Here is a 23,779-nt window from a genome sequence, read left to right as displayed (position 1 = left end):
CAGCTCGCACCACACACACAGAGACCACTTCTTCATGCTGAAAAACAATCTGAATGGAGCCTGAGGTTTACCACATAGCCCTGCACATGTATGGCTATTATATAGGGTGACATTTCCAGTATGTCAGTGTACAACATTTTAGTTATAGGCTCACTGTAAGTTCATAGTGGATTGTAAAATCAGCTCACAGATTTGTATTTCAGCACCATGGTCAGGTCACTGAGCTGCAGTGCTATTAAAATGTACTGAGAGGGGGAGTAGCTGAAAGTCTGGAGCCAGTAGCACATTGGGAGAATATCTCTGTCTGCGTGCGTGAGTGTGTGTGTGTCCGGCTGTCTGTCATTCGAATATCTCGAGAACCGTTCATCGGATCTGCTTCGTACTTGACAGGTGTATTCCTGGTTAACCACTGCAGTGAATTTGTTGCAATTTGTAAATGTGACACTTCAATATTAATAAACTGAATAAAACAAAACTGAACTGACCCGCCTGAGCTAAAGACGTCACACGCAGCACGCGGTCGTACAAAAGTAAACATGGAGGCCGCAAGCATTGACATATATATAATGGACCAATAGATCCCGTTGCTCTGGACGGAGACCAGTGAAGGATATTAGAAGCACTTTTGCGGTGATCCCTTGCTTTACTGCGCAGCCTCCAACTGAGAGAGACAACGTAAATGTGACGTGAGCAACGTGTCTGAAAGTTGTAAGTCTTCTGGTAGCTGTGCCAAGAGAAATCTCAATCATTCCCAATCTTACAGAGACGGAGAGCGTAGGTATATGTAAGGAGATAACATAAGCACAGGCTAATTATTGCTAACTAACATGCTAGTTAACATTGGCAATTAAACCTAAACAGCTAACGTAAGTCGAAACTGCCTGCGAGCTTCTCCTGTACTATACGGTAATTCCTCTACTGTGCGACAGTAAGTCACTTGGTTATGACACAATCGTTAGCCTATTTTTACAAAAACGTCTGCTACGGAGCCATAACGTGAGGTACAAGGTAATGGAGCCTTTTATACATTGTCGTGTTTCTTTAGAACTAAACAATGGACAAATAGAGTCTTTAAACGCTTCAGATGTAAAGTTATTCGCAGTCAAGTGACGTAAAAAAAAATGGTGGTCAGTGGAATGCTAACAGGAGGTGATACCTTTGTAGCAACAAAATGGCGCCATCGGAGGTTCGAGTTCTGAAGCGAAGCTTACCCCCTTGGCCGCAAGCCGTCTGCACGGGGCTACCGGAGACTATTTAGACCTCTTCTGTGTATTTCATATAGATTGTGAAAATAATGCAACGTAGCATCCGTGACGTCACCCATTGGTTTGTGGACTGCCATAGAGTTTGGCAATTTGAATGTCGCCATCTTGTTTTTTTTGGAATCTGACGTGGCCATTTTTGACAAGAGGGTGGAGCTGGGGAGCCAGTGTTTACGGTCGCAATGACGCTACGCTAAGATAAACGCTAAAGGGGGAAAGTTTTCAACACTCGGCGGACTTTCCCTTAAGTTCACAGTTTACGCTAGCGGTAGCAAAATAAATATATAAATAAATAAATAACAAAATATTTGTAGGCGACCAAAGTGAATGAAGTGAAAACACAGTGAGTGAGTCAAAGTTTAAGATAAAAACACGGACAACACCCCAAAAACAAGTTCACCGCTATTTTAATGCACACACTGCCATGGATACACATTGCTCATGCCGTGTTCACACCAGGGCAAAATAAAATACTTGCATTGCGCCATTTGCTTGAGTTTGGGTATCATATTTGGATCTTTGGGTTTACTCGCGTTACCTGCCGGTGTAGAGCTGTAGCCACCAACAACATTTCTTTACGTCATCAATATGGCCCAAATAACCACTATTGCTGCTTTGTGTCTGTTTTGGAAGTCCCAGATACGTCGGAAAACCAAACGGTGTCATGTCTGGATTAATAATATCATCTGGTGGAGCAAAAAGCACAGTAATGTTTACTGCCTTCTCCATGAAGTAAACGTTATGTCTGGATGACTGCCACTTCCAGCACTACTTGAGGTTCAGATTTGGCAGTTTTCAATTGCACGGTCCACGTAGAGTCTAAAGATACTATGTTACACAGGCTCTGTATTCTGCAGACCACTCCACCTCTGTCTCCTTTTAAAAACTCACTCGCCCCTCCCCTCCATGAAGTACAGTTGAGCTGACGGTACGTACAAACTATATCCCAACATAGGGTCTACTGCACAGCGAACTCCAAAAACCAGCGATGAAAAAAGTAGGCCTATCTAAATATGTGTGAATGCGTGCATATAAACTAAAATGTTATTTATATAGTGCAACCAATGTAAATTATATATTAGCAATACATGCATAATCAAAATGTCTGTTAAAACAAGGAGCTTGACGTACCAGGATCAGTTTTCTAGATGACAATGTATGTTTATTTATAACAAGTAGATTAAGTGTTCATAAACTGCATCACGTCCAAAAAAAGGCCTAACTGCCACAAAGTAACAGACTATGCAAAATCTTTCTTTTCCGACAGTATGTGACAAATTCTAAAAAGTTACTATTTGTTTCTTTATAATAGGCATACATAAATCACAATCATACTAGGCTAAATATAGGCTAAATATAGGCTACCATCTGGGCCTGCACGGCGGCAGGAAAAAGACGCAGAGATGTAAGACGCCGTGTCTCTACCTTACGATGATTTTGGTACACTAAACGTAGATTTGCGCTCTGGAGTTTAGTCGATAAACTCTGCCATGAGACCATGAATATCCAGATCATCCAAAATTTCTTTGTGGACGTGAAACAATGCCTTGTTTGAAAGTCTACTCTGAGCCAGGTTTTCTGGCAGCGAAGAGCTGAGAAAGACCTTTCGGGGCCAGCAGTAGACACTGGTAAACAGAGGCACAAGTGGATCATCTTTTCCACCTCGGTGAAGAGCCCTCTTGTTTGTGGATGTAGAGCTGATACAACGCGAGCAAGTTCTTTGACTGAGTGGAATGCTTGTTGTTTGGTGAGGCCACCCAGCATCCTCAGTTGCAGGCCTAGGGATGCATGTCCATCTGCAGAAGCTGAAGGTTACTCAAGTCAGCATCTGAAACAAGGCCCTTTGCAGAGTCCAGCACACGCTGAAGATAAATTAAATCATTTTAAAATTACTATAATACTAATTACCCCAAACATGACATACAAAATGTCGTGGAACAGAAACAACAACCAGAGATATTTATTAGCTATCATTTTATTGTCATCGCAGTTTTAAAGCTTCACCACCAGGGGGTGCTGCCTGACTCATGAATGAGCTAGCCTGAATAATATGTTCAGATGTAACAAGGCCTAAAGTCAAAGGTTTATGGCAGCTGATAAATGAGGTGGTTACACAGTATTCTGTTAACTATATTTTGCTTTTTAAAACCAATAGTTGGAATGGTTTGATGAGACTTGCTGTCACCTGCAGTCACACATATTCTCAGACTTTCTTCTCTTAATTATTGACTGGTTGCCTATGTAATATTTCACTTTAAGTTGATACTGTGCTTTAGGCTATTTGGATGGATTGGCATCGGTTGCACCAAGCAACCCAAAATAAAAATAGACTTTAGGTAATATTGAAAAATAATAAAGACGTAAGCCTATTTTAAACTTGAACTAAAAACAATCAGTGCTGTATAACTGGAGTAAGACTGCATAGCCTTCTACCACTATTATGACTGATAATAATAATAATAAAAAAATGTAAAATCTTAAACCATGGTATAATAAAATGTTTTGACATTTTCCTTAAATTGATTTTTCCATTTGTATAAAAAGACTAAGAACATTGAATTTGACATTCCTCAGTGAAAGCCAACCTGTTAAATGTGACGTTAGGCTATTTTACAAATGAGATTAAAGAAAATGTATGATTGATCATGCATACATCTCATTTTATTATATCATCATTTATATAATTTATAAGACATACTGTAAGTTGAATGTAGTCTGCTGCATGATATTAAGAGTTGTATTTTATTTTGAAAGTGTGATTTTTCTGAGCTTTATGACCATGGGTGTATAAAAAGAGACCGTGTGTTATTTTGGTACATAGCCCCTCAGTTTCTACTACTACTCCACTACATCTCAGAGGCAAGTATTGTACTTTTTATTTTTTATTTTATACAATTGTTTATACCCTTCATGACCAGTGAAAAAAATCTCAAAAGATTTTGATTTTGAATTTGAATGTTTCTGACAAACTGAAGGATGAAGTGTTTTTCTGAGCATCAGATTACATGAACCTTACCCATCTACAGCAGTAAAATGCAACATACACTTTAAAGCAGAAGTAATATTAATCCAACAACATATATATAATAGTTAAACACTGTCAGGGAACATTTTACTGCACAGTGAGTACTTTTAAACTGTTGATACTTTCCTTAAGGGGACACACTACAGGTGAACAGGGCAAATGTTTTAACTACAATATATCACCATGAAACCTTCCCAGTTGATTAGTGACAATAAGACAATATTTTTCTGTATTACAAGTTTTCTGAAATTTTGTTGATATATGCAAATAGTGCTTTATATTGTTAAATATGTGCTAATTGGCATACATTTCCAGAACAGAATTGTGAACTTTGGATAAAGCCAGGTTCAAAATTTGTTCTTGTTTCATTTTGTTGACATATTAGAGTCAAAGGGGAGGGGATTTTGGAAATCTCTTTTTATCACTCCATAAATCAGAAAATACTGTAAACAGCCATACAAAAAAATCGATGTTCGCCATGTTTTAAGGTGTACAATGTTACATACATTCAGCTATGAATGATATATGAACAAAGCCCTCAGTAAAAACCATCACGATGTAGACAGGAATGAGAGTGGAAAGTCTGGTGTATGTGAGTGCTACTTGAAGTGGAGATTTTTGGCTCAGAGTCTCAGAAAAACCCATTTTGAGAATACAGCCTTTAAAGATATGGATTGGAAGACACTACAGATGAATAGGGTAAAACATTTTAACTCACAGATATCAACGTAAAACGTCCCCAGTTGATTCCTTACATTATGACAATTATTTTTGTATTACAAGTTTTCTGAAATTCTAATTTTTAAATATGCAAATGAGGCATTATCTAATGCTAACTTTTTTGTGATGTTTTAGGAAAATTCGACCGGCGCAGATAGACAAAGTGTAGTACAATGATCACCTAAATGTGTATTTGAATATTTTCTTCCACTAGTCTGAAAGAAAACATGTTATGGAAGCAAAATAGCCCCAAACCTTAAAATGGAAATATTTAGTTTTTGCCTGTAGTGTCTCCCCCCCTTTTGAATGCAGGACATTTACTTGTAGTGGTGTAGTGGTATTAGTACTTTTAGAATCTGAATACCTGTTTCACCACTGGATATTTACTCAGATGTAGCCTCAGTAATACTAGAAGGGGTGAGACAAAACAAGAGAGGGTGTTACTTCTGTTTTTCTCAGAATTTTAAGTTATTCATCACAAAATGAAAAATAGATGAATATGCCAATAGCTAATGCAAGGCGAGTTTATGTACAGAATGCATTTAAAGTACTTCCTACATTGCATTAAAAAAGAAATACTGAATAAAATGCCATATTGAAAATTAAAATGGAGTATATAATATGGATAGAGATACGTATTTAAGTTTTAGTCAAAGGCAGTAGAGAGCATAAAGGTTTTTAACCTGAATTTAAAGCTAGTCAAATGTGATGCATGCATGAGGTGCCCTTGAGCAAGGCCCTTAACTCCAACAACCGCTCCAGTGGAGCTGCTCAGAGGCCAGCAGATCAATACGTGGTTGTACTGGGCAGCTTCCAGGTGTGAATGTGGAACTCTGAATGTGCTCAGGATGTTCCAACAAAAGAGATAATTTACAACTCGCAGTGTACTCCAAAAAAAAAAAAAAAATATATATATATATATATATATATATATATATATATATATATATATATATATATATATTTCTGCGCATACGCATACACACACACACACACACACACACACACACAAACAAACAGTCCGGTTCTGGTGGTTGATTAACGCAGATAGGTGCTGTTGGAGCCAAAAGTGTGATTTCGATATTAACTTTATTTGGATAAATAGTGCATAAAGTGACAATCGCAGTAAACTAGGCTTGACGTAAATTGATAATTTGTGTTAATTGATCTTGATGCGTGGCATATCGTCACAGCCTTTTGACAATCAGCTGATTGAGGTAGTGATTGCTTCAGCTGGTGTATAAAAGCCAGGAGCTGTCGTTCAGTTAGTTGCCTTTTGGTTTGTAGCCATACGGTTTTTTGACCGCTGTTTCAAGCGCCACACGGAACAGAAGGTGATTGAGTTGAAGTTGATCTTTGTTACGTCCTTTTATTTTGGCTCTGCTGTCACTGCTTGTACGCCGTCTGGTAAGGACAGTTCATTTATTCTGTGGAAAAGACAAAATCACGTATCCCATTGAAGTTTGAGTGATAAGGAAAAATAAACGTGAAAACAAAAGGGAAAACTGTGGAGTTATTCTGAGTCTTGTTTAAGCGAGTCGACCACGGCGCATTCCAAAGGTCAAAAAAGGGAACAAAAACGTTGTCAGATGGTTGCTCCCGCAGGTGCTGATTAGCTCTCATAATGGGCCACTTGGGTAGCAGTACACACTGCCATGAGTCCATGAGACTAATGTCTGATTACTCCACATTTTCTGCCAGGTTCTCTGTCAGGTGAATATAGTGGTACAATGTCTTCCTCTGATGTAGATGCAACCTAAAGTCAGTACTGGGCTATACAGTGGAGTTGCATATTTAGTGGTTTGGGGTTACAATTTGGTTTTGAAGAATTCTACAAGCCGCAATACTACAGGCCAAGCAATTGGCCCTTACCAATCCCAAAGGAGCGGACAGGAAAGTCTATTTCAGGTGTGCGCTCAGCAGCCCGAGCAGGGTACACCATCCTCCAGGGAGGGGGCAGCAGCATGGACGCTGTGGTAGAGTCTGTGACCCAGCTGGAGAATAACCCTTTCTTCAGTGCGGGTAATGTTAAAAACAGACACTCTTTGTCATTCAACATATGCAGCATAGTCATTTTATTTTTTTACACATACTGCATTGTTCTTCCAACTGGACTTTTGACAAGGTGTACATTTAGTAATGCACATATCCAAATCTGCATGTTTTGCACATGTTCTATATATGTGGTATTAGGGGTGTCACGAAAATTGATCGCAATGAGCTTTTGATTTTGACTATCGAAATCAGAAGTGGGATCGGCCATTCTCCCAGTATTGTTTTCTCCCTCCAACCCCACCTACTTGCGCATGTCCAAAGAACAGAGAAGACAACAGACACAGCATAGCTTAGGCTTCCGGCTAGTAGCATTCAGCTAATGACACAGGGTAACGTTAGCTTGGCGGTAGCCTGCAGCGTGACATTTCCAGACACCATGGCCACTGCCAGTCAGAGATGACGGAGAAACAGAACTGGAAAATCCTTCTGCCTTCCTGCAGTCCCCATTGTGGCAACATTGTTCCTTCCCAGTAAGTGAGTTATGTAAACCAGTGATTCCCAACCTGGTGTACTTTTACCCCAGGGGGTACTTCTGCAGGTGCCAGAGGGTACGTGGAAAGATTGTAGAGTCACTCAACTACAAAAAAATAGAAATTAGTATTTGATTGAAGGAATATATCCACATTAAGTAAACTGTAGTCTGGATCAACAGAAGTACATTTCCAGGATTATTGCCTGTCCCTCACCCTCTTCCGATGCATTCTCAACATCCCTTGCATCGGGAAACAACAACAACAAACTTTGAGCTAGCAAGCTACACACTCGAAATTTTAAGTTTTTGAATTGTACAAAAAGGCAAGAAATGCAAACAACCCAGAGTGTTTTTTTTTTTTTTTTTTTTTTTTTCTTCAATTCCAGAATATATCTGTGGTGGAGCCAGACCTTACTCCACAGTACTGTGGCGATAGGTCTGAGGCCCGTTCCAGAAAGCAAGTTTAGTGAAAACTCTGAGTTGGTTAATCCTGAGATGAGGGAAACTCTGGGTTTTCCGTTCAAGAAAGAGAGGTAACTTCACCTCAGAGTCAGTTACTATGGTAACTGAGTCTGTGAACCTAACCTGGTCGGGAGCAGGTTTTCTTCAAGAAACCTCGAGTTTCTCTCAGTCTCCTCCCGCTGAGAGGGAGGGGAAACTCATTTCCTCATTCATTCAGTCTGTATCAGGCGCATTTTAATGCAGTTTAACTGCATGAATAAAAAAACTTATTGGTTTATGTTAGGCAGACTATAAAATGTTTTTTTTCTCAAACATGTCATGTCCTTTTGTCGACGATCCCGTTGATGAAAAAGCTGTATTAATTCAGAGTTTACGTCGGGAGATGATATTGAGTTTTTTCATTTCCACATAACCGATTTGAGTGGTATTTTTTATCACAGTCTGTTAGATATGTAGATACCATATCCTTCCACTAGTTCAACATCGTGGACAGGCTTTAACATCCCAGCAGATTCTTTGTGTCGCATTACGTTTTTTGCAAACGGCAGTTTTCTTTATAACAGCAGCGGATCATACTGTAATAGTAAAGCCACTGTATGCAGAGCCTTCAGAAAAGTGTGATCGCTCTGAAACGTTTTTTAACGTGTTCCCTGGACACAACCAGTGAGAGCCATTAAAAAGAAATGCATGATTATACTTATAATTCTGTTAATGATCATGGTGCTGCAGCCTCAGAATGGGAATAGTATAGTTAACTTTTTCGCCCGCAGGATTGCACCTGAATAAAATTATAAGTGTAGCCTACAATTCCAGATTTCACCAGTAGCCTAATATTATAAGTTAACTGTGATTAAATATGAAATGAATACACTGTTAATGCGTACGCATTGACTCGAGCAGCAATTTTCTCCCGCACCAATTCTCTCTCTGTTGCAGCAGCAGACGCTGTCTTGCTTTTTTAACGAAATGCATGTTCAAACTCGCTGTTTGTGCGCATGAGTATTTCCGCCGACCCGTTTGTTTGTGGTTGTTAGGGGAGAACCGGGGCGAAAGTAACACGGGACGAAAGTAACAAAGTGATTAGGCTCGTTCGAGATGAACTGCGCCTCGCCTGTAAAGTAGACGAGAGCAGGCGGCAGCAGCAGGGGGCGGTGACAAAAGTCCGCTCTCAAGTCGGACAGTTTTCCAGCTGACTCCAGCAGCCTTCAGGCTGAACAGGAAGTGACAGAAACACGGTGGTCCGATTCCGATTTAATAAAATGTTATCAGACCCCTATCGGCCTCCTACACAGTCTCCAGTTGTTTTTATTATGACAAAGTAGCTGTCAAAATTCTCTACATGCGATCTGTTGCTGATTTTAATAAACAACAGACTGTAGGTGATCCGTAATCTGAACAGATTTAGTCTCTCTGACTTTTAAACACAACTATCAGCCACACAACATGTGTTCTGTACAGAATAAGCTTTTAAATCAGACAAATCACAGTTAAAATCCCTCCGATTGAAAATCAATAAAAAGTTTATATAAAACGTCATCATGTTGAGTCGATTCTGAACCAATCAGCTGTTTGATCAGCTGAGAGGCCGGCGTTTCCCAGCATGCCCTGGGTCCACCTGCGTCCGCCTGGCTCTTGCAGTTGGTGAAAAGCAACTGCGCTACCTGCGTCTCAGAACTGCGGCCGCCTTGGTCTCGTGAGATTATCGTTGCCCACGTGTGCATGACGTCAGAGCAAGTCGGGATCAAGTCGGACACAAATCTAACCGGCATGCATTGGGCGCCGATCGCCGGTGATCGATTCTGCGCAGATCTGGCTCATCTCGAACGAGCCTATTTTCTCTGAGCCCTGACCACATTTGCATTTCAAGCTATGACAGCACTTTCAGCACGCAGCCAGTGACGGAGCCGCAAAATATCACGTGATTTCATCATTGTTTCCCGCTGTTATGTCCTGAAAGCTGTTTTCGAGTACGGTAAGTAAATTACTGAAGCGGTACTTTTTTTCTATTTAAAAGTTGTGTTTCTCGTTTCATGTGTCACAGTAATTATCAATATACAGGTTATTTAGTGCTGTAACACATATGATCAAGTTTGCCTTGTCAGAGTTTTTCAGTATACAAGTAATTCGGGTTTAAATGTCAGGAGTTCCAGTCGGGACGAAAGTAACACTTGTTACTTTCGTCCCGCTGCTAATAAGGGGATTTTCTCTGTGTTGCAGAGTTTATTAAAACATGTTTATGTCATATTATACCAACAGAATATGCCAAGAGTGAGGGGCAGAAAGACAGAGGTCTGATTCAGCCAGATGTGTATGAGAGGGCGTTTCTGGACATATCTGTAAGACACATTAGTCTTAGGGCAGCTGCAAAGTCGGATGGCATATGCCATGTCACTTTGCTCCGATACTGCAGGAGGAGGGCAGAGAACAGCAGGGAGAAGACTAGACCACCAGGGTACAGGTCACACACCAAAGTCTTCTCTGTGGACCAAGAGAGGAAACTGGAGGCTTATATTAAGAGGGCAGCTGATATTTATTTTGGCCTGTCTCCTAAGGAGGTTAGTGTAGTAACGTTACAGTAAAAACATTCAAAATGCAGCTCACTTACACACTGCTCTTACTATAACCAGTTTAAATGCTTATCAAAATGTGAGATTTGTATATTCTTTAAATAGATTTTTCATTTTTATTCAAATTTTTATTTTTGACATTACATTTGATTTCTCCACTGTCTGCAAAGCTGTTTCTAGGTTTCACTAGAGGAACATTGAGGAACAGCTGATTTCGGTAGGTCACCCTCACATTTTATCCCTCACATTTAGGTTAGCCATACCTTAGCTTTTCCACCTCCACCTCCAACTATGCATTTTTTGTGTTTCCATCCAGATGTTTTTATGCACATTTTGAATTTACACATAAAAACATGACTACTGATAGATTATTTTGAGATTTTATGCTAATTTAGTTTAATTTTCATATTCTTCATACTGTTGAATGTTTTATAAAATGGATTGACATTGCCAATAAAAAAATATTCTAAACAAATCAAGTTTTTACTGTCTTATATTTGAAACATTTGATGAAACTGAAATTTTAAATGAAAATGTAATTTAATATTTTTTTTTGCAAAAATAAAGGACAAAATATGTTTGCATTTACATATTAACAAAGTTATAGTCAGATATATTTAATGAAAACAAGAGTAATAAAAAAAGTCTAGCTTGTATTGTTGTGTTACTTTTGACCCACCTGTGTGTTACTTTCGTCCCTACTGATGGGGTCGAAAGTAACAATGTGCAACTTATGTTCAAAGTGAAATTATACTGAAGTCATTCGACATTTGTACAAAATACCACCTGGTATTGATAGACCACACTTGTGAGTTATTGACCACAGCAAAAATATATCTCTGTCTAAAACAATATCTTTTAAAAATATGTTTTTCTGAAAAATGGTACTTTCGCCCCTGCTCTCCCCTACCATGGCGAATCGTAGAATCATGGCTCCATTCATACTGCCTTATGTGCACGCGCGTAACCCTGAGTGAACATACTCCGAGTTGATTGAACCAACTCAAATCAGCTGTTCTGGAACCGAAAACTCAGAGTTTCCCATCTCAGGGTAAATCAACTCAGACATCAGGGTTACACTCAGAGTTTGTTAAACCTCCTACCTGGAACGGACCCCTGGCAATGCCAGACCTAACTCAACTGTAACATCTCTAACTACATGTTGCGGTTATGTAAGAGTGTAAAAAAACTAGTTGGCAAGCCAGCACACAACGTTTGCTAAAATGATGAGTGAATAAATGGTAAAAATAACTAGCTAAAATTAATGACTCAACAGTTCAAATGATTAAGTAAAAGTAATGGAGAGATGGTTAAAATAGCTGAAAGTTTAAATAGTTAGCTAAAAGTAAGAGATGAACATTTGAAACATTCAGCTTCACTCACAAGAGTAGTAGTAGTAGTAGTAGTAGTAGTAGTATAATTGCTGACCAAACCAACCTTAAAATTGACAGTTGAATTGTATGAAATAATTAACAATATTCACTTTTATACAGGGATGCACCTAATCCAGATTTTTGGGGTTCAGCCGAATACCGAATTCACTGGTTAAGATTCTGCCAAATCCAAAACCAAATACCGACTACTACTCCCATCATCAGTCCATTAACACAGTTAACACTGTTCGGTGTAGGGCTAGCAAAGCTGTGACAGTCCTTCCTTTGCCGTAACTGAAGTTGCTGCTGTCTGTAGATTCCTTCAGGCACAACTCGTATTCTTTTGGATGTTTCATACGTAAGTGTTTTAACGGCGCCGATGTTTTGTATTGTTTAGGGTCCTTGCCACCACGAGACAAATCGGCATTGCAAATCGAACACGCAACAGCTCGACTTGAATTGCCTTCTTTTGACTGAAAGTACTGCCAAACGACTTTTTTTTTTTTTTTTTTAATCACAAATTCCATTTTCACTTTCTCACAGCCTACTGCATTGAACGGTCCACCTACGTAAACACCTTCTCGTAATCAACAGCGGCATCCTGACGTTGCCCAGTGTAGCGCACGTAGTGCCGAAGCCAAATCATAGATTCGGTGCATCCCTGCTTTTATATAATGAATAGTATATATTTGTAACGGATTGGTAATGAATTAATGGGTATGTGGGGGTACTTCTAATCCAAAATGTTGGGAACCACTGATGTTAAACAACAAAGGTAAAGCAAGTGGACTCCGATGGGAATCCATGGTGCATTCAGGTACACCTGGTTAAACTAATTGTGCATTCAATTGGGCCTCTAAAAAAACCTGAGAGACTCAAGAAACTGTTGTTGAAAAGTACATTTTTCTAGGGTCTCTTATTGTGGTATTGCTGTCCATTTAATTCAAATCGTGCCCTTCGAAATGGAAAGTCCAATACGAAATGTGGATTTGGAGAATTGTGACACCCCTATGTGTTATGTATTTGTACATTTTTGTATGTGTACATGTAGTATTGTTCTATCTAATGACTTAAATATTTAAAATGTTCCTTAATGTTTCCTAACACATCTCTTACTATATTTTGGTATTTCTTTAATGTATTCTAACAATTCATTTTTAAATTGTGGGTATGTGGCTCACTCATAATAGTCGGATATAAGCTGTGGTTTTGTGCATGCTGATTTATGTGGTTATTGGTTACTTTAAGACAGCCATAAATGTACTGCTTGCTTTGTTCAAAGTTTAGATGTCTTGGTTTAAGCTGTCTTGGTTTAAGCTATCATGTTTGTTAATGCTCCCAAATTAAATGACAATGTAGTGGACAGTGCATTGCACTATAACAAGGCTGGCTTGTTCATGGCTATAGGTAGCGTTCTGAGGTGTGTTTGTTTATGGTGGTCTCTAAATGTCCATCAATGAACTAACACCATCATCAGACAAAACTTTACACTTATACACACAAAAGATGAAAATCCAATGGACAGATTGTTGGCCATCCATGGGCACCAACTTGGGTAAAACATTTAGGGGCTGTGAAGGGTTATTTTTAACATGTAAATATTAACACTTGAACGTGTTCTCTCGTTCACTGTAGTACTATACAGAAGGCCTTTCCTTTACACGTGACTCTCTTTACAGCCATTATCTTTTGTGGATCCATACTGTATCATTTTGAGGAGACTGCACAAACCTCTAACTGTCTCATCGGACCAGCTGACCAATCAGTGAACAGATTGTGACTAAAGTGTTGCAGTCTCGTAAAACTCATAGGATACACCTGGGGTTCCTTGCTTGAAACCCCTCTTGAAGCCTCCTCTCTCCTCGTCTCCTCAGACACTTAAGCGACTGAAACGATGATGATGGCAGGTTTTCCATTTCTGTGTTTGGAAGAAGGACAGGAGGGAGCATGAATAGCTCAATGAAAAGCCCCCACTGATTATCCTGGACATATCTATCACAAATACTAGGGCTGGGTATTGTTCATAAATGTTCGATACTGGGACTTCGATACTGGTTCCTGAACAATACTTTATTCCACACCAATGTTATAAATATCCATTTTAACAAATTACATTAATACACATTATGGTACAAATCTTATCTTTATTTTTCGGCTCCTTTAATTCTATGTGATGCACACTGTAGTCAAGTCTCCCAAAATACAACACACACGTGAGCCCAGTCTCTGTGCGTAATGTTTTTCCTTCATGCTTTCACAACATGTAACGTTGGACAGCTTATCACAAGCAATATTAGATCTTGGCAGAAACATGCTGCATGTCTATTGGCTCCCTGACGCTGAAGAAATGTACTCCTAAGGTATTAGAATGTTTTTTTTTTTTTTATCTCAGAACCTCCTGAGTCACGAATTATTAGAAAGTGAGGAATTTCTGGAACATACTGAGCACTCAAGTCTCAATGGCAATTTGGATTATGTAGCAGAAGTTTGAAGAGCTTCTATGGATGTTTGCACAGGTTGTTTTGCTGTGACTCTGGGTCATCATTGGAATTCATTGTGATTGCTGTAACTCCCAGCTGACTACAACTGCATTCTCCACAAAAGAGCAAGCTACAAACCTAGTTTAAGCTAGTTATAACTTGGTAACAAAGTTGTTGTATACAACTGATTATACCTAGGTATTCTTTTCAAATGAAAACCTAATTCTGCTGTTCCTGTGTTTTTTTTTGTTTTTTTTGTTTTTTTTTGTGTAGGTGGAAGATGGGCACGGTTGGAGCAGTGGCAGTCAATAATGAGGGCAACGTAACCTGTGCGACCTCCACTGGTGGGGTCCTGAACAAGATAGAGGGACGGGTGGGTGACACACCCTGCATCGGTCAGTCCTGAAACTAACTAACCAACCAACCCCATCCTGTTAGTCATTGGCATGAACCTTATCATTACAGCAGCGGAAAAGGTAACCAGAAGTCCAATAATGGACTCTGTGTCATATCCTGCTTCTGTGTCAAGTTTGTTTTGAGTTCCTTTTGTTTTCCACTTCCGGTTTTATTTTGATAATCACCGTCTGGTCTCATTAAAGGTTCTGCTTTCCCACCTGTGATTACCTTTCACCGCCCTAATGTGTTGCATCTGTCTCTTGTTGTCTCCCCTGTCTTTTTGTATATAAGCCTATTTGTCACTTAACTCAGTACAATATCATCTGTTCCATTGTGTCAGCTTTTGAGCGTACCCTGTATTCCTTATGTTCCTGTTTGTCTTATTCCCAGTGTTTTTGTACCATCGCCTGTTTTTGGACTACCACTTGCCTGTTGATTTTGATACTTTTGCCTGTGAGTTTTGTTTGTGCTCCAAATAAAACTTTTGGATTCTACTTACCGGAGTCGTGCAGTGTGGGTCCACTGCCTCTGTGAACGTGATACTCGGGGGTCCGACAACTGCCGATTAGGGGATTAACTGATGACCTAACAATCAAAACATCATCCCATGTGCAGGCAAGATGGGTCCTAACCACGGTTGATGAGGTGGTCACGTGGGCTAGGTTGACATTCAAGCCAAGGAAATCAAGGAGAATAATTAATTATTATTAGGACAGTCTGCTCATACATCCATATCATCCAATCGATCAAGGACAATCCCATCACGTATCTGGGAAAGTAGTATGATGAGTCACTAAGTGACAGTAACAATCTCTACAGCACTGAGAAACCAGTGGAGGGTTGGCTGAAGAGCATCGAGAAGTCTGGACACATAGAGAAGTTTAAGGCATGGCTGTACCAACATAGCCTGCTCCCCAGACTATGGAGGCTGGAGCTTTTCCAGATCTCCTTCCTGTGAGGACAGTCTACTACACCTTTCCAGCACCTGTGAATCTGCACAGGTGGGGAATGAGAGCAAATCTAATGTGCAAGCTCTGTGGGCGAACGGGAACCATGGTGCACATTTCTAGCTTACTGTATTCTCACATCTGCCTGAAAGCCACGTGTTGCAATGAAACTACAAATAAAAAACTTTGTACCTGGAAAAATTAGTTAATCTAAGACTAAATGCATTTTGTTTCTCTCAATTTGTCGCTGCAGGGTGTGGAGGTTATGCTGACAACCAGATGGGAGCAGTGTCAGCTACAGGCCACGGAGAAGCTAACATGAGTGTTACTCTAGCCAGACTTGTCTTGTTCCACATGGAGCAAGGTAACACACACACACACACAGCATTTCTGCACATGCAGAGATGGTGGAGTAGTTCAGTTATTGTTGGACTAAGTGTCAAATAATACTGTTGGCGAATACAGTTTATTTGCTCTTAACTTGACTTTATTGTCTCACTGCAAATGTGTCCGTTACATACACCAAACAATTTTCTCTCTGAACTCTTCCTGTTATGATGCGTGTCTGCCTAGCAGAACACTCTCTGATTGGTAACTGGGAAGTAGAACTTTATTAACACAATGTCTTGACATCTCCCCCTCAAATTATCCCTGTCCTTAGAACTATTAGGAATATAACAGTATCCTAAACCATAACTTTCCATCCTGTAAGTGCTGATTGTAAGTAACGGTTTCCCTTCTCATTTAACTCATTACCTTTATGACTAACAAGAACTGAACTAAGTTCAACCATATATTTCTTACACTACACATCCATCCTCACCACTGGTTTACACACTCTACCAAACCTGGTCAATCAGTCCTTCAGGTGCTACTGTAGGACCTTATTGTCACTAAGTCCTTGTGGTGTTTCTTCTGTTGGCTCTTTGACTGTGTGCCCAGTGTCTGTGTTCTCCTTTTCTGCTCCCCTTGGTATCAGTTGTAGATGACCCCTATTCCTTTTCACCCCTCCTCCCCTTGGAGACTTCACCTGGTAGGAGCGCGGAGTGCAGCTGTGTTGAATGACCACTGCTGGCCCTTTCCACTCTTTTTCCTTGTCCTGTTTTGACAGGACCTGATCCCCTGGCAGTAGAAGCGGTAAGTCCCTCACTCCATGTCTCCTATTGAAGTAGAACGCCTGTTTTGCCTCCTTGTCTCTGTGCCGAATGACGTCTCGGTCTGGCCACTTTGGAATCAGGTTCCTTTTGAGCGGCAGTAGTGTAGTCCAGATCTTGCGACCCATGAGCATTTCTGCAGGGCTCACTCCTGTAAAGTTTGTGATTGTGGCCCTGTAGCACATTATAGCCAATAATGGATCTTCTTGCTTGAAGATGCATTTGGCTGTCTGGACAGCGCGCTCCACGTGCCTATTTCCTTGTGGGTTGTGTGGGCTGGATGTAGTGTGTTCTATGTCATACGGTGTGCAAAAGTCTTTCCAGGCCTCACTAGTGTATTGGGGCCCGTTGTCACTGGCGATCTGTTTAGTGATGCCAAATCTCGCAAATGTAACTCTCATTGACCTCACAACCTGGTCTGTTGTGGTTGACGTCAAATGTAAGATTTCTAGGTAACGTGAGTAGTAATCTGATATCACTATGTATAGTTTTCCATTATACTCACAGATGTCAGTGGCTATCTTCTGCCACCATCTCTCCGGCAGAGGAGTTGGGTGTAGCAGCTCTTGTAGTTCACTAATGGCACTCACTTTGTCTGGATCGGCTCTTACCCCATTGGCGTCCACTATGTCCCCCAGAAATCGCAGCTCTGGTTGTCTGTATACACACTTTTCCTTGTTGAGCTTAAGGGTTACGCAGATTCTGATGGCACCTGTAGGTTTCATAACTGGCACCATTGGTGCGCACCAGTCTGTTGGTTGGGTCACTTTTACGATCACGCCCTGTTCCTCCATTCGCTGTAGCTCCGCTTGGACTTTGGGAAGAAGTGGCAGAGGGACTCTTCTGGCGGTGTGTACAGCGTATGGGACAGCCCCCCCTCTATATGAATGCTGTTCAGTCCAGTGTTCCACACTACTTTGCTTTGTTTTACTTACTGCACCTAGGTAGAAGCTTTCCTCTTCTTCCTTGTTGTGAGTGATTTCCCTCACTAACTTAGAAAAACAATTTCTCTCCCAGTGGCCTCTTTTCCCACATTTTCTGCATTCCGACTCTAATGCTGGACATTTGGTTGGGATTTTGTCTTTTTCTTTCCTGCATTGACGGCACTTGAAATCCCCTGAGTAGTGCTGTCCATCGCTCCTCTCTTTCATCTGCGGTTTTTTCCATCCTTTCTTTATCGGGTGCCTGTGTTTCACTTTTTGCATGGTGAGCTGTGCTTGTTGCTCTTGTCAGGTTATCTGTTGTGCTACTTCTTCCGCTTGCCTCACCATTATCACTGCTTTTGCTAGAGTGAGGTCAGACATTAATTGCATTCGTCTGGACAGTTCTTTGTCACGGATACCCACAACCAGTCTGTCTCTAATATTGCCCAGATGTCTATGTGGCGGCCATATTGAACTTTTTAAAAATGGCCACCATAAAACTTTAATTTGTAATATCTCGGCTTCTGAATAAGCTGGAAAGTTGATTTTTAACTGCTAAACCCACATTTTCAGGGTGAGGGTATCCAATGGTGCTAGTTACACTTCAGAATTACAGCCCTAGAGCCAGTCCCACAATGAGCTTTCCTTAGGATGTGCCATTTCTGTGTCTGTAGCTATTGAGGAGAGAGAGGGGGGTGGGCAGTGGTGTGTGTGAACTTAACTGCCACTTTGCTTGTTTGAAAGCCATGATCTTTCTCTCTCATGGATGGGCCAAATTCTCTGGATGGGTAAAACGGAGAAAGGGGAGTTAACCTTGCTCCTTATGACCTCATAAGGAGCAAGATTCCAGATTTACAACTATTGCCATTTCTAGCCAATGGTCCCCCAGTGGCTAGAAATGGCAATAGTATAGGCAGGTAGGCTGGGGTAATGCATATCAATGTTAAAAAACCTCATCAAGTGAAATGTTCATGCCATGGGACCTTTTAAGAATATTGTTTTACAGAGCATCTAACACATGTATAGTATTATCTTCATTTTACCTCAGAAAATGTTATACATTTCAACAACATATTTATACATATGACTACAGCTAACTAAGCTAGCTAATATTACTGTATAGTGCGTGTCATATATGACTTTTGCTCCTCAGACTTTTGATATACTGGGATAGTTGTTGTGGAAGATAGCACTGGTGGACGGTATGGTGCTTGTGCAGAAGCTGAGCAAAAAACAGCGACTGTATTGACAGTCAAGGATCTGAGTTATTTTTAAATTCGTCAATAAAAGGAACTCCAAGTTATCTGACCAACTGCTTGTGATGTGTAGTTGTTTTTTTTTACTCATATTGTGGATGTATTTTAATGGGATGATAACATTTTTGAGGAACATGGAATATTAAATGCAAACAACTTTTCATTACAAAGATATTGCAAGAAAACAACCACACCAGGTCATTTTTGACGCACTTACGCGTCTATGGGTTAATGTGGTAAAGTCTTGTAGCTTTGTAACTAGCACCATTGGATTCCCTGACCCTGAAAATGTGGGTTTAGCAGTTAAAATCAACTTCCCAGCTAATTCAGAAGCAGAGATATCACAAATATTTTTTTTTTTTCAATACATTTTTTTTTAAATGAAATATGGCCGCCACAGACATCTGGGCAAATGCAACCATTGATTTTCTGACTCCTTATTCAATAACCTTTCCAGAAATGTATAGTTTAGCAAATCCCCAAAAATATATAGTGAACCTGACTAATGGCATAGATGAGTGTGCTAACCTGAACGTCAGTCTTCATAGCTTAACTTTGTTGCCGACCTGAATCGTGTGAACCTCTGTCTCCACCCGGCTTTCCAAAGTTCTCCGGTGGTTTAAACTTCGCCATCACGTTGGTTCTGTCTTAGAACACTTCTGACACCATGTCAAATAATACTGCTGGCGAATAGTTTATTTTCTCTTAACTTGACTTTCTTTGTCTCACTGCAAACGTCTCCATTACATACACCAAACAATTTTCTCTCTGAACTCCCCCTGTTATGATACATGTCTGCCTAGCAGCACGCTCTCTGATTGGTCACTGGGAAGTACAACTTTATTAGAACAAACAATGTCTTGACACGAAGTGTGGCAATAAACCAAAAGTCAGTGCACCAAAAAATTTAAGTTGGATATGTACAAAGTGGGTGGCAGTTGTTTGCTGTGTTTTAGGAGGCTTTTGAATCGGGGACCCTGGCCTGGATCTGAGTACACTTGAAAATAGGGGTTAGAATTAGAGCTGTAAGGGACTGTATTTATTTAAGGGGCCACCGGAGTTTTGGGACTTTTACTCAAAATAGACCTGACCCTCCCTTTAGCAACAGTACATTTTGGATGACCCTCCAACATGATTGGGAGAAAAAGGATGAACCTCCCCAACAATTTATTGTACTGATTTGCGCTTGGCAAAGCTGTACAGATTTCTATTGTTTTTTTACAGCCATGACCTAGACAGCTGAACGGCTGCATTCTCATCTGACGCATCACACTCCTCGGTTATGGTGTGGTGGCCGTTTCAGTAGATTTACTCACTAACATTGTTGTGGAAACACAATAAGCATTGACACTAAATGCACACTTCCTGCGTTACTTAAAATACTAAGTTACTCATCTAGTAAACTAGTATTCACATGAAATAAAACAAAACATTGAGACTATTCAGCAAAGCACACTGGGCAATTCAACACTGGTTGCTATGGACTCATCACTAGGCTTCCTCAGTCATTGAATATTTTAGCATAGGTAAAAGTGCCGAAGCTGAACATTATCCACAACTCCATTTCTCAGACGAGCGTCAATTTGGGAGCTTGCATGCTACCGCTCCTTCCTTCTCAAATCCCTTGAAAAGGCTGTCGTTTGCACAATTTCACAAATAATCACCGGGACCGAAAGGATATACCTCCCGTCTCATGCCTTCCCTGCTGCTGGCTGGTGCTATCTGCGGCGTGAGTTTCGGCTTTTCAAAATAAAAGCTTGCGTCTGGTCAGCTATGTTTTCGTATGGTGTTTTGAATGTTTTTGAACTAAACAGTACGGCAATCCTGCTAATGACACGATTGAGCTAGCAGTTTTGTGTTTATATGTGCGAGCGGAATTTATTCAGTTTGGGAAATCCCACGGTCTCTAAGCTACAGGTCTGGCTGACTAAATAGGGAGGGACCCATCTGCTAGCAATAGGGGCCGAGACTGAGAGTGCTACATGGATAAATATGCACCAACAAGCCACATTAAAATTTTGCTCTTCTCATGAATAAAAAAATTGGGAGACCCTCCCCTGTAGACTAAAAAAAATTGGATGACCCTCCCATCAACAAAGAATAAAAATACATGACCCTCCCCTATTTTCCTCCGGTGGTCCATTCCATAAATACCGAACGGTCCCTAATCGGGCCTTAAAACTTCACACCGCAAGCGGCACATGCTGACACCTGACCATTCATTTACCCCGCAATCTGGAGCGCAAACCCGAGCCTGGCCCGAGCCCATGTAAAATGATATAAATTAATTAACCCGTCCGGTTCGGGCAGAGATCTTCAGCTCTAGTTGGAATCACACGGTACCTCATGATAAAATACAATACACAATACATTGCTTATGATACAGATAATATCATGATACAGCAATTCTGCTGTAATCAACATACTGCTAGACAATGAATCATATAAAGATACATCAAGATATGGGTCTTATTACGAAGAGAACATGCCTGTGAAAAGGTTAAGTGCAGGTGTTCTCTCTTTATCCACTACAAGTCCAAACTGTTGGAAAACAGCACACTTCTGCAGCATAAGTCATTCAGTCTGTAAATTAAAATTACAGGACTATACAACAACTATGGGTCCAGACTTGGGACTTAATCATGGCAGAAACCCATTCCTCTTTGGCTAATTAACTTATGTTCAAGTTTCCCTCGTTCACGTGTTGAGCACCATCTCCAGGCAAATCGCCTGAAAACGCCCTTATTCTCCACTCGCAGAGAAGGTGATTTGTTCTCAATCAGTGTTAATGCAGTGACTTGGTTGCCTACTGACATCTTGATGACACTTCTTTACTGATTTATGATCTAATTTCTTCTCTCCTCTGTTCTCAGGTCAGTCAGTAGAGGCTGCCAGTGATTTAGCTCTGGCCTACATGAAGTCCAGAGTAGGTGGGCTGGGTGGGGTGGTGACAGTGGATCCTCAGGGCCAATGGGCCGCTCGCTTCTCCAGTCTGCAGATGCCCTGGGTTGCAGCCCAGAAAGATACCCTGCACTATGGGCTGTACACTGGGGAACACTTCACCCAGAGCATCGATGACCCACTCTGACACACTGATATAAGCCAAATAGGTTTCATATTTGTAAGCTTACATTTTTCACTGAATCAAGAATATTAATACTACTTGATACTCATACAGATAATGGTATATATATACAATGTAAGGTAGGGATCTTCAACAGGGGGTCCGGAACCCCTAGGCGGTCCTCAGAATCAATGCAGGGAGGCCTCCAAATTACTGTTAATTTTTATTAGTATAGTTTTTTCAAAAATTAAAGTCTTAACATCCAACAATCCAACATATTATCAGCAAATATAAATCACCACTACTTCCTGGCCTATAGGTAAGGTAGTCACTAAGATAGCAATCCAGATAGTTCATCCTAAGGATTCACTGTGCCATATGTATGTTTCACATTAAAACATGAGCTATAAAATCTCAGTGCTGATTTAGTAAATTTCATTGCTCTAGCTTAGCTAGCTAATTAAATCAAATTAAATAAGTATGTTATGTGTGTGATTATCAAATGACCTTATAACAAAAAGGCATTCTATAGTTAAATGTATTTAATAACAGAGAATCCATGGGATTTTTCTGTAGTAGGCCATCACTCCAACATTTGTACCAGAGCCAGTATTTGTGAAGTGCTGCTGATCAGATGATTGTCAATGCTGTGTGTTAGGAAAACACTGATTCTTGACAATAAATGCCTTTAATCCCAGACCATTGTCAGTTTCATGCTTCATTTACCCATAGTCTGTGTGTAGAGGTGTACTGACATGTTGAGCTCTGACTGTATGTGTTATCCTTTTGGATCCACTAGATGGGGCTGTTGAAATACAAGTCAACACTGAAACACAGGTTGCATGACTTTTCTTAAAGGGGTGATAGAATGATTATATAGGGTATTTCACACTGTTCCTTATGGTCTCCTAATGGGGTATGTAACATTGGTTGGGCTGAAAATGGCCTGGTTGATATTTTATGGGCCCTTATGCATCCCTGTGTTTTGGCCCTATTTGTAACAAGAGCTTTTCTTCCAAATATGGTATGCTCATGAATATTTAGATGAGCTGCACGCTGATTGGTTGAGCGAATCACCATACACACACATTAGAGAAGCGCACTGATTGGTTGAGCGAATCCCCAATGCACACACATTAGAGACGCAACAGAATCTCATATTCCAGACAATGCCATGTTTCGTTACCAAATTAACTTCTGAGACTTTTTTATGCGAGAAATTAGCTATATAAAGCTCAAATATGGGCTGTTTTACGAAAATTTATGGCTAATTGCAAATTTGGTAAGACGTGTCGGACTTTAGGAGCTCCACACAGTCTGACGAGAAAGCGGCAGCCTGCTGGGCTCCATACCCAGGGCAAAGTCACCCTTTGTGGATACTGCACTACCGGGGCTGCGCGGCTGGCTGCCGGCATAACTATAATATATTTACGGTCTGAATTTCGTCACGCTACTTATATAACATCTACCCCAATGTCTTATAAAGCTAACCGTTGTGTCCGATTTGATTTTAAGGCATTTTTATGAACGCAAGGCGTCTTGTTAGGACGAGGAGCTAGCTAGCTATATGTCCCATTCAACACAATGGGAAACGATTGCAGCTAACTAGCTACACTTTCGGCA

General features: G+C 40.5%; 1 protein-coding gene across 1 annotated transcript; it reads left to right on the top strand.

Annotated features, from left to right (window-relative positions):
- The first annotated feature begins 6,298 nt into the window (after positions 1-6,298).
- On the top strand, positions 6,299-22,853 carry LOC120547967 (isoaspartyl peptidase/L-asparaginase-like). Its single transcript, XM_039783808.1, has 4 exons — positions 6,299-6,341; positions 14,690-14,811; positions 16,013-16,123; positions 21,966-22,853. Exons 2-4 carry the CDS (start codon positions 14,697-14,699, stop codon positions 22,178-22,180), a joined length of 441 nt encoding a protein of 146 aa, XP_039639742.1. The 5' UTR covers positions 6,299-6,341; positions 14,690-14,696; the 3' UTR covers positions 22,181-22,853.
- The last annotated feature ends 926 nt before the right edge of the window (positions 22,854-23,779 follow it).

Source organism: Perca fluviatilis, chromosome 19 (assembly GCF_010015445.1).
Source record: "Perca fluviatilis chromosome 19, GENO_Pfluv_1.0, whole genome shotgun sequence".
Lineage (NCBI taxonomy): Eukaryota > Metazoa > Chordata > Actinopteri > Perciformes > Percidae > Perca > Perca fluviatilis.
Note: the sequence above shows the minus strand (reverse complement) of the source record. Positions and strands in the feature narration are given on the sequence as shown.